General features: G+C 37.7%; 1 protein-coding gene across 1 annotated transcript in view; it reads right to left on the bottom strand.

Moving 5' to 3' along the window:
- Positions 1–2,134: 2,134 nt before the first annotated feature.
- Positions 2,135–20,955, bottom strand: part of LOC144240748 (membrane cofactor protein-like) — a 34,801-nt gene continuing 15,980 nt past the window's right edge. Inside the window, exons 5-12 of the mRNA XM_077775161.1 lie at positions 19,764–19,958; positions 17,338–17,520; positions 16,589–16,651; positions 15,056–15,118; positions 10,587–10,634; positions 9,074–9,109; positions 8,474–8,534; positions 2,135–2,224 (exon numbers count right to left, since the gene is read on the bottom strand). Of these exons, the coding sequence (XP_077631287.1) occupies positions 2,152–2,224; positions 8,474–8,534; positions 9,074–9,109; positions 10,587–10,634; positions 15,056–15,118; positions 16,589–16,651; positions 17,338–17,520; positions 19,764–19,958 (722 nt within the window). The 3' untranslated portion in view covers positions 2,135–2,151. The remainder of the gene's footprint in view (positions 2,225–8,473; positions 8,535–9,073; positions 9,110–10,586; positions 10,635–15,055; positions 15,119–16,588; positions 16,652–17,337; positions 17,521–19,763; positions 19,959–20,955) is intronic.

The raw sequence follows: 20,955 nt of genomic DNA, 5'->3' as shown, positions 1-20,955 counted from the left end.
AACATTAAAAAAAAAAACCGTAATCTGAATTTGAGCAGCCATCCCTCCTCTCTGCCCCGTGGCTTATTTGAAAGAGACCCTGCCTGGTGTGAAGACTCAGGTCAAGGTCAGTTCCACCTGAGCCCCAGAGGCTACCGCAGCTGTTTGCTTTGTTCGGCCAACAGCAGACACGGTTTCCTTTCCTGGAGTAACGTGGCTTGATCTTTACTCGGCTTTTAGCAGAGAAGGTGAGATGCACATAAAAACTAAGATTTTGACACAACCTGAGGTTATCGGATCAAGATGTTCTTGCCAAACTCAATACTTTTACATGACGTTGTTTAAACTAGACATCTTCTTATTCAAGTGCAGGGGAGAATCCCCCCATTGCCGGAATTTAGAGTGGAATCTAATTTTCTTAAGGAACAGAATCTTCTTAACGAAAACTATAGGCCACAGGTTCACTCTGTACCCCCAGCCGACATTCCTGTTATGAGTGTAAGAGCTCTCTCTAAAGTTATACAGGAGTTTCCAACGGATTCTGAATTCCTAACTGATTTCTCAGACTGTTTGCTGACGTTTGGAAAAGTGAAGAACAAAGGCCATAAACTTTATAGCTTCCTTAAGTCACTAAGAAATTACAAGTAGTTAAAAAATACATAGAATTTGACTTTGTTTACTTTGAGTGTTTTCCAATAATATTCTTAGTGAAGGAAGTCAAATTTGTTCAAAATCCCAATTTTCAATGTTACTGTTTTTAATGTTAGGGGCCAAAGCAGCACACACATATCTGAAAGACTTTTTACACTAAACAATATGTAAAACACGTTTTAGAGTTGTTGAGAAAATGAACCTTAAGACTTCTCGTTAATCTTTTTACAAAAAAGATTTCAAAATCACTTTCTTTACAAATGAAGTGTAATTTATTTTTCATTACAGTTCTCTAAATTTGGAAGTCTTTGCTTTTAATGTTTTTATTTATTTCTGAAAGAGACAGAGAGACAGTGTGAGTAGGGGAGGGTCAGAGAGAGAGGGAGACACAGAATCTGAAGACAGGCTCTAGGCTCTGAGCTGGCTGCCAGCACAGAGCCTGAACCCACCAACCGTGAGGTCATGGCCCGAGCTGAAGTCGGACGCTTTACCGGACCCACCCAGGCATCCCTGGAAATGTTACTTTTAAAAAATAACTTCCCCACCTAAATAGTACTGGGAATATTGGACTGAGTTGCCCTATAAATGCAAGTGTTATTTAAGAAAAACAGGACAGATGTTCATACGCAAATGCACACGTGGTTCAAGGAAGCATCAAAAGATGGTGACTGCATTCAAAGCACATTAAAATTCTACCATTATGGCTTAATTAACAGTTGCATTCATGAAAGTGGGGGGGGGGAAATCTAGAGAATAAGTTAGATAGATCCGTTTTTTTCCCCTTCCGATTTTATTAACGGACACGTAACATTGTGTATAAGGTGTACAGCCTGATTTGATAATTATACACTATGAAGTGATTGCAATAAATTTAGTTCACATCGATTTTAAAAATGTCTTCCTGCTCAGCAACTTTCCAAAATACAATACAGTACCGACAGCAGACTGTATGATAACTACATCAAGTACTTGTTAGTCTTAGAACTGGAAGTTTGTCCCTTTTGACCACCTTCAGCCAAATCCATCCCTGCCCCTCCAGCCACCACCAATCTGATTTGTATCCAGGGTTTTGGGGTTTTGTTGTTTTTTTTTAGAGTCTACAAATAAGTGAGATGATACAGTATTTGTCTCTCTTCGTTAGACTGACTTCCCTTAGCAAAATGCCTGTAGGCCCATACAGTTTGTCTTCAACAGCCAAGATTTCCTTCCTTTTTGGGGCTGCATAGTATGCCACCTATTTGTCTACAGTGTTTTTGTTAACGATGCATCCATCCAGGAGTGAGGGTGGCATCCGTGTCGTGGCTGTTGTAAATAACGCTGCAGGCAGAGAACAGAGAGCTGCCGGGTTTTTTGTTTGTTTGTGTCCTTTGGATGTATACCCATAAGTGGAACTCCTAAATCATTTGTTAGTTTGGTTTTTAGTTTTTTGAGGAAAGTGTATGTTTTCCATAGAGGCTGTATGACTTTACTGCACATCTTAACATTCTAATAGAATCACAAGATACACTGTGTGGAAACCATTTACTGTGTCTGCTCTGCTGGTGAAGCTGATTTATCCTGGTAAGTGCTGTATGTGGCGCTAACGTCGGTTTTCCTAGAAGGCGAGGTAAAAAGACAGTATCAGAGATCAATATGAAATCAATTCCAAAGACTATGTAGAAAATGCACTTAAAACCAAACACTAGGAAATAAATGATTTTTTAAAGACAATTTCAAATGTGCAAGTGCTGCCTCTCTAGAAGCCCTTCTATCCCTGTATTACATTTTTGATTTTCTTCAAAACAACAGAACAGTGTCATATAAAGTCTTTGTAAATATTTTCTCATTTAAATTAAAATGAGGGCTGATGGGAAAGACTGAGAGAGAAACACTTATTTTCCTAATACCGAGATTTTTTTTTTTTAATGTTTTATTTATTTCTAGGAGAGAGAGAGAGACAAGCGTGAGCAGGGGAGGGTCAGAGAGAGAGGGAGTGACAGACTCTGAAACAGGCTCCAGGCTCTGAGCTGGCAGTCAGCACAGAGCCCAAAGCGGGGCTCGAACCCACGAACTGCGAGATCATGACCTAAGCGAAAGTCGGACGCTTAACCGACTAAGCCACCCAGTCGCCCCGCTAATACCAAGATTTTAAATCTGGCTCCAAGAGGAAATTTTTAAAAAGAGAACAGTTCCATCAGAGTTTGAGGTCAAGAATGCCCCACGTAGCCCTCACCATCAAGGAAATCATGTGTTTTGGTAAGAGATTCTCCTAAATAACTTAAATATACATCACAACTGTATAGTAACAGTAGACATCTTTCTAAACTCTATTATTTTAGTCCAGTGCCATCGAAAGAAATATACTGCAAGTCACACAGGTAATTTTACATTTTCTAGAAGCCACATTAAAAAAAGTAAAAGAAGCAGGCAAGTTTAATTTTAATGTATTCTACTTAACCAAACATCCATGTTATTTTACATTTAATTTGTACTGAGTCTTCAGAATTCGAGGTGTATTTTATAAGCACAACTCAGGCAGGACCAGCCACGTTCAAGTCCGCAGTAGCCACACGAGACTACGGACTCTTGAACTGGACAATGCAGTTCTGTCCCGGCCTCAGGACACAGACTAGGACAGACAGACGAACACTAACCAGGCACCGTGAGCTGCTCTCCAGTACGTGCGCCCCGGCAAACACCTCGGGGATGTGCTAGATGCTGCACAACGGAACAGCTAACCATGGCTGTGGCTACCCTCCTGTTTCTCTTTGTGGGGGAGGCCGTCCTGTGAGCCTCCACCCTCACAGAACTACACTCCTGATAGAGCCATCCCCTGAGGTCGACTGTGAGCCACTTTATACTGTGAGTCAGGCCTGTCACTGACTTCTCCAAGACTGCTCTATTTTTCTAGGTTTTTTTGAGTCAAAACTCCTTTTGTTTGTGTGGTCGTGGTATCCTCTTTTTCAGGTACATAGAATTTTAAATAGAACCCAACATAGAAGAAAGATCAAAAGGATTAACATACCTCTTAAGACGCATTTATTATTTGGTATAACAATGAAGCTATTTAAAGATGAGGAGAATCCAAAACCGGATTACTCATTACAGAAATTTCATGTTATCTTCAGCATCCGTTAAATTACCTTCAGATGGTTACAGAGACCGTAAAGCTCATGACAGACTGAAATCTACCTTCCTGGTTGGCTTTAGCCTCCAAGGAATTCTGGGACCAAGAAGACACACTGGGTCAGGCAGGCCTCCACTGCCAGTTCTAGCTGAATGTTTTGCCTTCCCCTTAGCTCCTGGGACCCAACACACCACTTTGCTTTTACCAAGAAATTGCTCTTCCTCTTGGCCTTTTTAGAGTCTGCTTCCAAAGTGTTGACTGTAAGGGAGAGGGGCACCCACATTATGAGTGGTGGTTACGTATCTGCTCCCTTGCTGGTTGTGCGGACACATTCAGGCACAAATAGAGGAATATTTCCAATGCATTTCATTCGAAGACACAAGGTGGATGTAGTCAAAGGGCTCTAAGGCAATGCAATTCATAATTTTTCAAACTCTAAGGAATTTTTTGTTGGTTTCTCTTTCATACGCTAAAAATATTCTGGTAAAGGAAAACAAATGCCTTCAAGAGTAATATTTACAAGTTGAAATTGCGGGATGCCTGGGTGGCTCAGTCAGTTAAGCATCTGATTTTGGCTCAGATAATGATCTCACTGCTTGTTGAGTTGAAGCCCGACATCAGGCTCTGTGCTGACAGCTCAGAGCCTGGACCCTGCTTCAGATTCTGTGGCTCCCTCTCTCTCTCTGCTCCTCCCCCGCTGACGTTCTACCTCTTTCTCAAAAATAAAAAACATTAAAAAAAAAAAATCAAATGCACTTGCAAACTTAAGTAAAATGTATTTTAGTTTCTGAAAAAGGGTATTTTTCCTCCCTGCACTTAAAATGATCAGATTCTGTATTATTTCCCGCTGGGCTAAAAAATTACTGCACATTTGGATTCACAGTTACTATGAGGTCAAGGAAGCTACATAGTCTAATAGAAGGACAATGGAGACATTATTCATTTGAAGCCTACATCAAAGTAAAAGTCTGACAGTATGTGGGTTTTTTGGGTTTTTTGCTTTTAAAACTTCAGGGATGGTATAAAAACCAATAATTTAGCAAAGGGAACAAGAATCTAAGTGTCTCTCTTGATGTTTACTGGCAACATAGCTTAGTTTGGGGTATTGACATTTAAATAGTCACTGGGTATTTTGTATTCTAGAAAGGATTATCTCTGAAAAGAAACATACAGAAGCAGGTACCTTTTAATGATAAAAGCAAACCTTTCTCTCACCTCTTCTTCTCAGAGAGAATTTAATTTTACTTCTCTGTGGCTCTCACCAGTTTGGTATGTGCTGAACAGAGGAAGGGAAAAGGGCTGAATAAAACCATCACAACAAACCAAAAGGAATCAGAACAAGTAGGATAAAATGAATGACAGAGAAAAGAGAAGTAGAGCCGACAATTAGATGAATAAATTACGACTTTTCTGATTCTCCTCTAGGAACCTGGAACAGGAATTGTGTGTGGGGAGCTACTTTAACGTTGACGTCTTATAGATCGCCGGGCAGATGGATGGATTCTGAACTGCTGTGCAATCTATTTACCTCTAAAACCAATTAGCTGGATACGAATAATGTAAACTCTCTCACGCAGAAATTGTTTAAGGACAAATGGTCCTTGTCCCTCGCATCTTAGATGTAGAGGGAATACATAGAGTGCATATTAAATGCTGTCTTAGAAATCAATTTGAGGACAAGGCAGATGCATCTTGACTTTTGCGTCAAGGACAGTTTCTTCCTGCGGCACATGTTTTCACCCCGGGGAAAGACCTCTGTAAAACTTCTCCCATAACATCTCATTTTCCTGGGATGGATCTGATGTTTGCTCTCAACTAACCACAACATCCTTTGTTATTTATTGTTTTAAAAATGTTTTGAAGCGTTTACAGCTCAAGCATGTGAGAGCCAAGTAGAACAATGTCCAAATTAATTTGGTCTTTCGGGTTTTTGCCCCACGTCCCTATGCTCCCCACCACCTGATCTGGCCACTCTATGCAGTAAATCCCAAAACGTTTTGTAACATCCATTTAAGCACAGACAGCTTAAGAATTACAAAGTTAAAAAAATGTAAAAAATACTACAAAGTTAGTGGACCAGTCGTTATTAATATAATGTTAAAAACAGGCTTAAGTTATACCAAATAATAAATATCCTTAACAGAAAAAAAGGAGCAACTATTTAGTCACAGGTAATAAAATACATAGATTATGTACATAATTCTAACAGACTTAAGCAAACTCTCACTTATCCAGCGACGATGTAACCGGAGGAAAGGAAATCATGCACGTATGAAACACGTACATGAAAACATTAATGCAACGAACGGCATCTATTTTCTAGGACCACGCGGTCACGACAAGCAAAACAGAACTCAAGCGATAGCAAGACACAGGGCAAGGGCGGCGGATTCCAAGACTAGAGAGGATGGGAGCAAATTAGTGAAGAAAGGAAACGGGAAGGAAAAAGGTGCGTTTCAGACGCCCTGGGAGCCCGCCCTATTCCCAGCTGAGACTAAGGAACCGGAGCAGAACACTCGAACCTGTGGCCACTTTCCATCAAATAACTTAGAGATCAAAAAAAAAAAAAAATTAAAATAAATAAATAACTTAGAGATCTGTCTATTGATCTGAAAAATGACTACTTATGCTCTTTCTGAACTTTGGGACAGAGGCTGCAGAAGGGTAACTGTGTTCCGAACTCATCACAAATACGACTTTACATCTGAATCCATTTGTACCAAGTTTTAGCAGCAATTTAGGACTATCCGTGCTTCCCAAGTTCTCACCCCCCTAGAAGTAGAGAAGGAACTGCATATGCTTTATAGTCTCGTAAGGAAGTTTCCATGGCAATGACACTCAGTTTCAGGGGGAAAGATGATGGACATTAAGCATGGAAAGAACATAATAGAAATCTTTACTTTTTTTTTTTTTTGAAGAAAAGCAATGTAAAGCCAAACTGTAGCCCATCGTACTTTTTAAAAACATACACATAGATGTGGTGCCTTTTGAAAATTCAATTATCTTAAACAGGAGAAACTTTTCCCTTTATGTTTGATGGCGTTTCTTCCAATGTCAAGACTATGGGTGCATCAATAAGAACCTATGCTTGGTAACTCAGTGTCGCCTGGGGCCCACAGCATCATCTCTGGGGGCTCCTTAGACGTTATCACTCACATCACTAATGCTATGGAATCTGTCATCGGGTACAATGCGCAGACAATTGTTTAACTTGAAAAGACCCATTGACTGGTAGCTAGGAGCATATCATTAACACTCGGTAAGGAATCTGTACGCATTTTGATGCAGTATTGTTTTAAAATAGTAAAGTAAGTAAAATAAGGAGCAGAGAACTGTTTTAGGGTTTTTTGTTTGTTGTTTTTGAATGTTTATTTTGAGAAGGAGGGAGTGAGCGGGAAAGGGCAGAGAGAGGGAGGGAGGGAGAGAATCCCAAGCAGGCTCCTTGCTTAGCATGGAGTCTACAGGGCTTGTGAGATCATGGCCTGAGCTGAAATCAAGAGTGGGACGCATAGGGACTGAGACACCGAGGCGCCCCCAGAGAGCTATTTTGATTTGTTTTTTTGAGAAGCTATTTCTATACAAACATTTTGGATTTGCAAAAATATTCCACAACAGTACTTCCTACTCAGAGTGCTCTGTATGTATAATTTTAAAAATATGCTGCTGATTGAAAAATCAAATATGCATATCATGTGTTCTACAAATATTAGACTGAAGATTCAAGTGGAAGTACTGTGGTACTTTATTTTTAAAGTTGAGCTCTTTATGAGTGAAGAATGTTCTTTTATTACATATTCCAAACCAGATGATTACTATAAAGGGAAACTATATCATAAAACTATGAATACCAAAAGTCTTAAAATTATTAGTTTGATTTCAAAGCTATTTTCAAAGCAATAGAGAAAAAAACAAATCACTAAATTTAAATTTCAAAGCACCTGATTTGGTCTGTGCTCCAGGATTTATTCCAAGTCTTTCATAAATTGGAAATTATTTCATTAAGATTTGTTTGATGTTTAAAAACCCTATTCTGCTCAGAAGATATATACTTATACTTTTTTTTTCCATTTTAAGATCCCCTGCTTTTCATTTTTATAGATTAAATGACAGATAAATAAGGAGGTGCTTTGTAAATCTTACCCCTGTCAGCAACCCCAACAGTGTTACTGCAACCTAGTAAATTAAGAGAACATAAGAGGGCAATCAAACTCTGCTGCTTTTCACTCCCCAGTTTAACAAGTATAAGTAACAGCTCGAAATGAAAAGACATCGAACTGGGTATTCGAATGGGACCCCTGCACAGCTTCTTACAATTACCTAAGCTCCACGGACAAATGGAAACTTTGATCATAAAAACTCCACTGAATACAACTGTCCGAGTCTCCAGTGACCTGGTCTAAATTTCGTCTTGGCCCCTGGTCCAGTTTAGGGAATGGGGGAAAGCTGGGTGGGGAAGGCCCCACGGTGGCCCGCGATTTGCTATAGACCTTAAACCTCAAGTCCCACAGAAATTTTTCCTGCAGTCGTAACAGACGAAGCAAGTCTGCGCAGATCGCTCTGGCTGCCGGGACAGGAAAAGCAGCCTAAGATATTGTTAGTAAACAGATGCGACCGGCATGGCACATGATGCAGGCTCAACTCAGGCAAAGGCGGCATGACGTACAAACGCAAATGCTGCGCGGAAGTATGTCAGGAGTGAGAAGGCCCGTAAGTTAGAAGAAATGTCCTTTAATTTACCCTTTCTTCTTGCGCCGATAAAACACGAACAAGATGAAGATAATTACTACAACACCAGCAACTACAAGAAAGCAGAAACAAATGACATATTACTCTGAGAACTAATTGCCAAGATTCTAAGATTCAAAACGTAGCAGCAGAAATAAGTCAGTGTTGGTTACATTTCAGTGGTCAGAAAATGTCATTGTATTTAAGCACATATATATTCAAATTCCATCTGGGCTCTTCACTATCTGAAGTTCATACTGTGGAGTCACTTGAATCGTTCACAGTACGTCAGGGGAATCCTTGCTTAGTTTAGAGAAGTGCCCAGAGCATATTTGGTACCCAAAGTCATGGCTAATCATCCTGAAGACATATATTTAGGATTTGTTACTAAGTGGACATGTGGAATATAAAAGAATCTACATTGAGCAACAAAACATAGTGTATTACATATAAGGTCAGACCATTCTAGACTGGCGTACTTCATTTCAAGCTATAAAAACTATAGATCTTGAAAAGTCAAATTAAATATAATTTAAGTACATAAATTAAAAATAATGCACTTCCTCACAGTATTATTTTCATTCAAGTAACATCAAAGTTTGGGCTACTTACGAACACCAAGGACAATCACAACAATGATTCCTGTGCCTGAGGAAAAAATGAAAAGAGTTTGAAGATTACTGAGCATACAGGGGTCCCAGAGAGCAGCTGCACTGAATCTTGCTCAGATCTTCTATGCACCACAGCGAGAAAAGAGTTCCTCAGACTAGTTCTGGCACGACTGCTAGTGAGTCTGGGTCATTCTGATCACAGAGCCCTTGGACTCTGATCCCACATTCAGGGGCCACCTTGTAAATCTCTTCATAGGAACCTCACTTTACATTGTTTTGTGCTCTCCTTGCCATATCAGGTTATTTAGTAAAGCTTCCCAGGACAGCTAGAATTCAGTAGATTAGAGGGAAATTGCTTTAAAATGTATTACCCCCATTATAGTTGGTTTACTTCAGTGTTCATTCTATCATTTATGATTTTGTTAGGGATTTGTATTTTTTCCACCAAAGTGGGGTCTGTGGACTGAGTCATAAATAAATTTCTACTCATCTGTCACAAAGATGTTGGTTTCAGAATCTTCAAAATAATATTTTATCTTATCATCAACCCCTCCTGATCCTCTCTCCCCTAAAAACAAGACATAATCCTAATTGCCAAGGAGATTCTATATATGTAAATGCAACACCAGGGCACAGAGATGAAAATAATGTGTAGAAACTTAAACATGCATTTTTGACTAGCCAGAGAGCAATAAACCATACTACAAAATCTTAATTCTTAGAAATGGTATTAGGAGTACCTCGGCTTTAAACTGCCAATATTTATATTAAAGTTCTAGACAGTCAGAGCATAAAATGTCATGTCTAAGTCTGTTCTTTACATTTCATAAAACATTACGGAGTATTAACAATTTTACGATGGCACCTTTCTCACTGGCTTAATGACAGTCTGACTACAGTGTTCAGAGGGAAAATATAAGAAGCCTAAAGAGTTATAAAAAGGTTAATCTTACTTACTAAACTAGTTTAACATAAAAGTAATAGATATTTCTCATCTACTTTTCAAGAAATCTTTATTTCCATTTAACTGTCAGAACTATAGCTTTTTCTTCATTTTCTTTAACATACATTATGTGAACGATGCAAGCCTGTGTAAAGTTGGCCACACCAGCCTATTACAGAAAAAAACTTACCCAACCTGTAGTATTTTAAGGCTTATGTAGATCAGGTACAAGCGGAAAGAAACTTTATCTACAAATTGCCACCAAAAATGAACACTACCCCATGGACGGCAAGTTATGTTTTATGTATTTTAACCTATATATAATCGTAGTATTTAAGAAAGTGACCTCACCAGACTAGGAATCCTATTAAAAACTATACTGTCTGCAAGTATCGACACATACTGCTTACATCTGTCATGGCATCTGCACTATCGAAATAACTCCAAATGCCAATTATTACCAATTTGTGACATGCTCTTTCTTCTCTATCTGTGCGTAACTGAAATATGATATTTACATGTAGAACTCTAGGATTTCAGAATACAAGGCTATCAATAAGCAAAACAGTACCTAAAGCATTTGTGTCTTCAGACGGTGGTTTACTGGTAGGAGGAGCTCCTAGGGGGGAAAAATGAAAATAAGTTAAAAATTTAAAAAAAAGGAAAATAATAAAACTTACAGACCTCCAAAATCAGAGGTTTTGATTTTTTGCCTTTGTATGAAAACCCTTGTAATTTCGTTTTCCTTATATAAACTATATTAAATGTCTCCCATTAAAAGTAGTATCATAATATATCATAAATTTATGTGTTATCAGTATTCTTCCAATCCAGTAGCATTTCCTGTGATAATATTCTATGATATAGCAAGCAACTGTATCATAATTAGCCTATGGGGTCAATGTGGTTCTACTTAAAAGTAAAAATTTGAGGGGCTTAATAAACTATTTACATGTTGATCTGTAGTAGAAGGAAATGCCAATGTGATAAAGCCCATTTATGAAAATGCCGTCACTAGCATACTCGATGGTCAAAAACTGAAAGTTTTCCCCATCAGATCAGGAACAAGACAAGATGCTTGTGTTTTCCATTTCATTTAACATAATCTTAAAAGTTCTAGTCAGAGCAATTAGGCAAGAAAAAGAAATAGAAAACACTCAAATTTGGAAGGAAGAACTAAAATGATCTCTATTCCAGATGATGTGACCTTCACATAGAAAACTCTTAAGGTTCTCTCTCTCTCTCTCTCTCTCTCACACACACACACACACACACACACCCCTATTAGAAAAAATGAATTCAGCAAAGCTGCAGGGCACAAAGTTAACACACAAAAATCACAAATCACTTGTATTTCTATATACTAACAATGAACAATCCAAAAAGGAAATTAAGAAAACCCCATTTATAATAGCATCAAAAAAGAACAAAATGCTCAGCAATAAAATAAGAAGACAAAAACTCATACACTGAAAACTACAAAATGTTGTTGAAACAAACTGGAGATAAAAATAAATGGAAAGACATCCCATGTTCATAAATTAGAAGACTTCCTATTATTAAAATGTTCATACCACACAAAGCAGGCTACAGATTAAATGCAACCCCAATCACCATGTTGAATATACATTTTGCAGAAACAGGAAAGACCAACCTATGATTCATATGGCATCTCAAACGACTAAGAATAGCCGAGATAGTATTTTTTTTTCTTAACGTTTGTTTATTTCTGAGAGAGACAGCACAAGCAGGGAAGGGACAGAGAGAGAGAAGGGGACAGAGGATTCGAAGCGGGCTCCATGCTGACAGCAGAGAGCCTGATGTGGGGCTCAAACTCATGAACCGTGAGATCATGACCTGAGCCAAAGTTGGATGCTTAACTGACTACACCCAAGCGCCCCCAAGATAATCTTGGGGAAAAAAAAAAAAAAGAGCAAAGTTGAGAGGACTCACACTTCCTGATTTTCAAATTTACTACAAAGTTACAGTAATCAAGCAGGGTGGTACTGGCATAAAGACAGAGACTAATGGAGCAGAATAGAGAACCCAGGAATAAACCCTCATGTCCGTGGTCAAATGATAGTCCACAAAGGTGCTAGGAATATTTAATGGAGAAAGGGCAAAATTTTCAACAAATGGTTCTTAGAAAACTGGATATCCAGAAACAAAAGAATGAAGTTGGACCCTCACTTCACACTACACACAAAAATTAATTCAAAATGCATACAAAACTAAAATAGGACTACAAGTATAAAATGTTTCAAAGAAAACATATAGAACAAGCTTTTGTGATGCTGGATCTGGCAATGATTGCTTGGATGGGATACCAAAAGCAGAGACAACAAAAGAAAACAACAGATGCATTGGGCTTCATGAAAATGTAAGACTTTTGTCCATCAATGGACACTGTCAATAGAGTGAAAAGGGAATCCACAGAATGAGCGAAAACATCTGCAAATCATACACCTGCTAAGACATTAATACACAAAATATATAATGAACTCTTAAAACTCAGTTAACAAAAAACAAGCCAATGAAAAAATGGGCAAAGACTTTGAAAAGACATTCCTCCAAAGAGCTACAAAAGACCAAGAAGCATGTGAAAAGATGACTAATCATTAAGGAAATGCAATACAAGCCACAGGGAGATACCACTTCACATGTATTAGGATGGCTATTATCCAAAGCTACGAAAGAACACTGCTGCCAAAGAGGTGGAGAAATTGGAACATTTGTGCATCACTGATGGGACTGTAACATGGTGCTACAGATTAAGTGTATCCATTGTGGAAGTTACATGGCTCCTCCTCAAAACAGTAAACACAGAATTACCACATAACCCAGCAATTCTACTTCCGGGTACACAGTCCACCAAAACTGAAAAAGAGGGCCTCAGACAGTTACTCAGAGAAACATCATCCAGAATAGCCATAAGGTAGAAACAACCCAAGCATCTATCAACAGATGAATGGATAAACAAAATATGGTATATAATACAATGGAGTATTATTTAGCTGGAAAAAGAAATAAGTTCTGATCCATGCTACCCCCAAACCAAGAGCACACTGTATACACTGTATGTTTGCCAACTTGACAATAATTTATATTTAAAAAAAAACATTGTGCTAAGTGAAATAATCCAGAATACACTAGCTAACTGAAATAAGCTAGAAATGATTCCAGTTCTATGAGGTATTTGCAATAGTCAAATTCATAAAGATAGAAAGTAGAATGGTGGTTACCAGGGCTGGAGGGGGTTGGGGAAGGACGGAAAGTTCTTGTTTAATGGGTATAAGGATTCAGTTTCAGATGATGATGAAAATGTGCTGGAGATACAGATAGTAGTGACGGTTGCAAATGATGTGGATACACTTAATGCCACTGAAATAGACATTTACAATGGTTAAAATGGTAATAAAAGCTTATCTAGAAAAATTAGCATACAGAAGGGTCTCAACATTTCTGAAAATGAAGTGTTCTGCCAGATATTAAAACATAGCATAGTCCCATGGTAAAAAAAAATGATTTGTGTATAGAGTTCAAGGCCACAGAAGGATGACTAAGATACCCATGAATTTAACATATAATAAAAACTGGCGCTTGAGAAGAGTTGGAGAGAAAACAAGTTATTCAACAAATGTTGCTACTTTGCCACTGGGTAGAAGTGGGTGTTGCAGGAGGAGCCCTACGTCACGCCACATAGCACAGTAAATTTCAGATGCACCAATGATCTAAATGCAGAGAAAGTAATCAGAATGCACTGTAGAAATGTTCATAGATTTCAGTGTGTGGAAGGCCTAAATCTTTTATAAAGAAGACAACACACACACAGACTTTAGGGAAAAGATCAATATATCCAACTACTTGTTAATATAAAACTTCTACGTATATAAAAGACCCCTGACAGGAGAATAGTTATATAAACCGTGGTGTTTCTTAAAGTCACCATTAAAAGGATGGGGATATAATAATCTAAATACAACCCCAATCCGTGAAGTGGAAAAAGTGCAAGTTTCAGAAAAACATGAACAGTGTGATGCCATTTTTATGTAAGAATAAAGAAAAAACCCCCACCAAAGTATGTATAACTATACATAAAAGGATGCTTATTTATATACAGAGATGGATAAAAAGAAACCCTGAACTATTATGTGGTTATTTCAAGTAATGGACTAGAGAAAGAGAATGAGAACTAATCTTTTATTCTATATACTCTTGTAATGTTTGAAAATTTAAAAGCTTATATTTATATACTACTTCTATATTACAGTTATAGGCAGTGAGGCGTCTGGGTGGCTCAGTTGGTGCAGCATCCGACTCTTGATTTCAGCTCATATCATGATCCCAGAGTTGTGGGTTCGAGCCCCCTGTCAGCCTCGGCACTAGGCACGGAGCCTGCTTAAGATTCTCGCTCTCTGTCTCTGGGCGCCTGGGTGACTCAGTCGGTTAAGCATCTGCCTTCGGCTCAGATCACGATCTCATGGCTTGTGAGTTCAGCTCAGATCATGATCTCATGGCTTGTGAGTTCGAGCCCCATGTCCGGCTCTGCGCTGATGGCTCAGAGCCTGAAATCTGCTTCGGATTCTGTGTCTGTCTCTCTGCCCCTCTCGCGCTCTCACACTGTCTCTCTCTCTCAAATATAAAGAAATATTTAAAAGATTATTGAAAAAAAAAAAAGATTTTCTCTCTCTCTCTCTCTCCCCCCTGCCCCTCTCGCCTGCTTGAGTGCGCGCTCTCTCTCTCTCTAAAATAAAAATAAAAAAATTCATTAAAGAATTACGAAAAGCAATCTATAGGTAAGAGTATAAAAATCTTAAAAGAAAACTGACTAGTAAAATTAAAGCAAAGAAAGAACCCCAGGAAAAAATGTTCACTTCCTATTAATGGGGCTTTCATTTATAATGAGTTAGGACAAATTGAGAAAAATATTGTAGAAACCTAATAGAAAAATGAGCAAAGGAAATGCAAATTAATGACATCATTTTTAATGCATTGCCTTATAAGCTCTTAACAATGTAAGGAGGATAAAGAGTGCTGGACCTGGATGACTTGAACCCGGATGGCTTGACCCCGGAGTCGTAGTTGTACGAGGAAGCTCAGATTCTGAAAAAATTAATGTTTCAATTCACCAAATTTATTAATACAAAATTATGGAATTAATTTTGATTTTGACTTTAAAAAGATTATTTCCCAAAGTGAAAAATACATACTTTCTGAACTGTGTAATTCTACTTCCTGGAATTTAAACTAAGTATCTATTTGCACGAGTACATGAGAAGGTATGAATAACAATGTTCACTATAGCTTTATATTTTAAAATGGGAATCCCAGAAGTTAACTGGCAATAATAAATCATAAAAATAATGTGCTCAGAGATAGAAACTCTGAACTCTGGGAGATATTTCCTTCCAGCCATGGCAAAAGACTCTTTCAGTTCTTAAGCAGAGTAGCTCATTAGCAGAACGTGCAAGATTCATTTCAGTGAATAAAGACTATTCCTGCCTTTCAGCAGCTAAGTAATTTAGTTTCTATCACCAAATAAAAATGCCAGTAAAGAGAAAAAAAATTAGTGTATGAGGTGAGGAGGTTAGTGGAGGTGAGGGATGTTAATACAGGTCTTATTCTAGAGATAGCAGAAATTTCCCAATTTAAACTATGCTACAAAAAACAAAAACAAGCAAAACAAAACAAAACCCAAAACTAAATTGGTTGCAGTCCAGCAACTGAAACATAGTTCTGGACCAGGAAGACACCCTCAAGGAGCCAACAGATCGCTTCTGAAAGGAATAAAAAACATCAAAATCAAAAGCACAGAAAATATGTTAAAAAGCAGAAGCCAAGGACCTTCCTCTTCACTAATATTAATTTGAGTGATGTCGTATAAGTCACCTTTAGGAGTTTCCCACAGGCACTGTGCTGTTTTAAATGAATCCCATTAAGGGGTGCCTGGGTGGCTCAATCAGTTGAGTGTCAGACTTCGGCTCAGGTCATGATCTCGCAGTTTGTGAGTTCGAGCCCCAAGACTGAGCTGTGCTGACAGCTCAGAGACTGGAGCCTGCTTTGGTTCTGTATCTCCCGCTCTCTGTGCCTCTCCCTACCCCCTCAAAAATAAACATTAAAAAAAGTTTTTAATGAATTCCATTAAACATTTACCATCACTCATTAAGGAAGGCATTAAATCATTTTACAGGAGTGCCTGGGTGTCTCAGTCAGTCAAGTGTCTGATTTGATTTATGCTCAGGTCATGATCTCAGAGTCATGAGATCAAGCCCCCCATTGGGCTCTGTGCTGACAAAGTAAAGCCTGCTTTGGATTCTCTCTCTCCCTCCCCCTCTGCCCCTCCCTTGTTCAAGCATTTTACAAATATGTAAATACATGTAAAGTTTATATAACTTGCCCAAGTTTACATACCTGTTTATATCTGCATACTGTGGAAAATCATTTTAGAATCACTAACAACTTAAAATGGCTATCAATATGTTCTTCCTCCTTTCATTACTAAACATGACAAATGTGTGCAAAACATTAGAGATTTAGAAGGTTTTGAAAAATAAAAGCAGGAAGGTACTAAACCTGAGACACTCGGAATTGGAGGGTTTGTACTTGTAGGAGGGTTTGTACTTGTTGGAGTCGACACTGGAAAACAAAATAATGTAGATGTATCAAATGCTTGGGGTTATTGCTGGTATTTGCACCCGGAATTTAAAAGAGTTTTGGAAAACATAAGCAGAAAGTTACTAAATCTGAATGATTCAAAGTTGGAGGACTAGCACGGAGAGGAATCAGTACTGGAAAAAAAATAACGTAGACTGGATTAGCTTCCCCCCACCCCTGATTTACTGCTTTCTTTTCACTTATATGAATTATACCATTAATTTTTTTTTTAATTTTAATTCAAGTTAGCTAACATACAGTGAGTGCAGTCTTGGCTTCAAGAATAGAACACAGTAATTCATCTCTTACATATGGTACCCAGTGCTCATCCTAACAAGTGCCCTCCTTAATGATGCGCATCCATTTACCTCATCTCCCACCCACCTCCACTTCATTTTTACACACACACAAAGCCATACCAGAGAAATTTATATACCTGTGTGACACATGTAACATGCAAAGACCCTATGAAAACACATAAAATCACAACAGCAGAATTCTTCTGTGAATTCCGTAATCCGTCTGTCATGGAAAGGAATAGAATAAGGCAGAGTCGAATACTAAAATTGCTACATTTCACCTATTTGTGGCACCATTGTTATTGAATGTCAAAGAAACAAACTTTAAAAAAAAAGAGAGAGAGAAAAGGGAAAAGATACCCATTGTACCTTTATAACACATTGGGGCTGCGGGCTCCCAAGTACTGTCACTGCCACAGGTAACTATGTTGGTTCCATTATAGGTGTAACCCAGTAAGCATGAAAACACAACTGTTGCTTTATAGTAGTATTTGCCTCCAAAGCCTGATTCCAGCTTTCCATTGAGGGGTTCGGGATTCGGACACTTGACCACTGAAAAGTAAAGAAACTCCAGAATTAATGGAAAGCTGTTTTAGCAAAGGACCAAAAAAAAAAAAAATAGTGCACAGTAGTCATTTCTAGCAGGAAGAAACATACAATGAATGAAAGGCAAGGTGTTAACTAAAAGAAACAAGCAAACAAAAAACACCCAAAAAAACTTTATGTGTATGCACATTTTCATTCCAGGGAAAAGCATTTAGAGAAATCTAGGACTTTTTTCCACTTAGAAAACACTTGCATTTATTGGCTTTCCTACATTTTTTCCCCATTACTGACAAGTTTTGAGAAAGCTCTGACGACTGCATACAAATCCAGGGCAGGTTCAAGAGCAACTTCTGATTCTCGTTAGCTCTAGGGATTTTAATTAATTAATTAATTAATTAGAGAGAGAGAGAGAGAGAGAGAGAGAGAACACGAGCAGGAAAGGGAAGAAGAGAATCTTAAGCAGGCTCCGTGCTGAGCAACTTGGGGCTTAATCTCACAATCCTGGGATCATGACCTGAGCTGAAATCAAGAGTCTGATGCTTAACCAAATGAGCCTCCCAGGCACCCCAGCTCTAGGTATTTTTTTAAGGTCATGCTGACACTGATTTCAGTACCCTGCTTTTCTAGAAAGATAGGAAAGACTTTTCTGAGAAGGTCATACTTGCGTTCAAATTTAAAAGTTGAAAAGCAAGTAGCCATGCAAAGATATGCAAAAAGAAAGTTCTCAGGTAGCAATAACATATATAAATGGGATGTTCAAGAAACAGAAAAGCCAATGGAGTTAGGGCAGTGTTTTCCAAACGTCTTGGCCTGCGAGCCAGAGATCAAAAGACACATTTTACGTTGTAAACCAGTATATAAGCACACAGGCCTGAAATACAAGTCAGCCTCACACCAGCGTGCTCTGCTATCTCCCATTCTGCTCCATCTCTTAAGAAGTAAAGTACTTCTCATGACCTGATAGATGGATTTCAGAATCTATTAATTGATCTATTAATTAATCTTTTCACCGTTGTGCTAAATTACTGTTAACTGCACTAATGATTTTCCTTATGTTTGCTAGACATGATCTACATATGGTAAAGCTGGTCCTTTCAAGTGTAAAGCCCTGTGAAGTTTGACAAAGGCAAATAATCATGTAATTACCACAATAAAGACACAGAAAAGTTCCACTGCCGCCCAATAGTTCCTCATGCCGCTCTGTAATCAACCCTTCCCACCCCCACAACCACCTTCACCAACCAGCCGAATACTGATCTCTTTTCTATTCCTAGAGAGGTGCTTTTCCAGAATGTCATAATGAGCTTAATTTCTTCTTTTTTAGTTTCTTAGGGTGGAAGCTTATTAGATCATGGGTTTGAGACTTTTCTCTTTTTCTAATATACGTATTTCAGGCTATAAGTATTCTTCCAAGCAATGCTTTTGCTGTATCCCACAAATAGTGATATTTTGATATGCTGTGTTTTCATTTTTATTCAATTCAAAACACTTTCCTATTTTCCTTGTGACTTCTCCTTTGACTCATGGGTTGGCTGGTTAGAAGTGTCTAATTTTCAAATATTTGGGGCTTTTGGAGGTATCGTTGATTTCTACATTTCATTCCATTGTGATCTGAAGTCACTCTGAATGACTTCAACTGAAAAAAAAAATTTTTTAACTATCATATTGCATAGAATATGGTACTAGAAAATGTTCCATGTGTACCTTGTGTGCCCAGAGTAAATATTTTGCTGGTCCTTTTCTTCTAATAACCATCAAATCCCCTCTTGTGTCTCCCTGCATTAGGTCACTCTCTAGACTCTTTGACATTAATTTTTAAATATGTTTTGTCTAGAGTTTATTATTCTTGTTTGTGAGACAGTCATTACAATTTATTCTACCATTTCCTAGAGCCCGATCTCTCAAGTATCTTGTAATAGAAGATAAATCTTATTTTTAAGCCAGTGTGTGCTGTTTTTTTTTTTTTTTTTTTTGATGTTTACAAGAAAAAAAATCCTAACTCATGCATACACAGAGTGAGGAGTTCATGATGTATAAATTAAATTGCTAAGAACATGTAGGTTAAGGGCTGGGGAACTCTATTAAACAGAACTATTTTGGAGTCAATTTGACCTGTATTAAATTAAATTAGAAACCAATTTAATGGGAGGAACAAGCACACGGGGCCGTCTTGTTTATGTGTAGGTAAGTATCTACCAAGTGTTTCCAAAATATTTACAAATGAAGAAGGAAGAAAATGGAAACGATACCTTTACACTGAGGAGGGCTACTACTCCAGTCACCGTTCCCAGTACAAACAAGTCTGTTCTCTCCAATAAGTGAATATGGATCTGGTCCACTTGACTGATTACAACTGTAAGTTACCACTTCATTATAGTCATATTCCTCCTTGCTAATCTTATAGTTCCCATTTGCGATTTTTCCAGGTGGTGCACACAATATCTCTTAAAAAATGAAAAAAATAAAAATAAAAAAAGGACATGAAAGGCAAAAGGAAAGGAAAAGATGAAGATAACATTAGTGAAATCCTATGAACTGTCCTCAATAAATTCATTAACACATGACTTCTATAAGCTGGCTATAGATCCAATATCCATTTACAAGAAAGTTTCTGTGAGAAATGTATTATACCAAATTCAAACCATTAATATAGACATGAACTTTTAGAATAAAACTCATTTTCTTAAATACCTATATAAGACACCTATATGAAATACCTATGTTTATCTGGAAAAACATTCTAAGTTCTCATCATAAGAGATGCTAACGATGTAATGAGAAAATATGCTTGCGATTACAAAGAGAACTCAGTGTTAGTTGAGACATGCTTTATAATTTATAAACACTCTTGATACTTGAACAATTTAGGGGTTTAGGAGAACTGATTTCCTGCACAATTGAAACTCCTCTCTCTTGATTCCCCCAAAACGTAACTACTAATAGCCCATTATTGACCAGAAGCCTTACCAAGAACATAAACAGTTGACTAACACATATGTTTTATGTTATATGTATTATATACTGTGTTCTTACAATTAAACAAGCTGGATAAAAGAAAATGTTATTAAGAAAACCATAAGGAAGAGTAAACACATGTATAGTACTGTACTGTGAAAAAACCACAAATAAGTGCATCCACACAGTTGAAACCCGTGTTTTTCAAGAGTCAACTCTATATCCATTCATTAAATTGAGAGTTCACAGTATCAAGATATTACTGTCTGCTTTCACTTTCATCCATATGAGTCTATGGTGAAATTATCCAGATACTACAAATTGTATGATAACACCACAGACTGAATCCAGACATCTTCCTTTAAGCCAGATTTTGAAGAGATTTGCAAAAATGTAAAAACAATGCCCCTATTCTATTTCTTTTTAAAAAAAAATTAAAAATTTTTTTAATTTAAAATTTTATTTAAAAAAAATTTTTTTTTTGAT

The sequence above is a fragment of the Crocuta crocuta genome, unplaced genomic scaffold (genome assembly GCF_008692635.1).
Source record: "Crocuta crocuta isolate KB4526 unplaced genomic scaffold, BGI_CrCroc_1.0 scaffold207, whole genome shotgun sequence".
In the NCBI taxonomy this organism is placed as follows: domain Eukaryota; kingdom Metazoa; phylum Chordata; class Mammalia; order Carnivora; family Hyaenidae; genus Crocuta; species Crocuta crocuta.
This window is presented reverse-complemented; position numbering and strand designations above follow the sequence as displayed.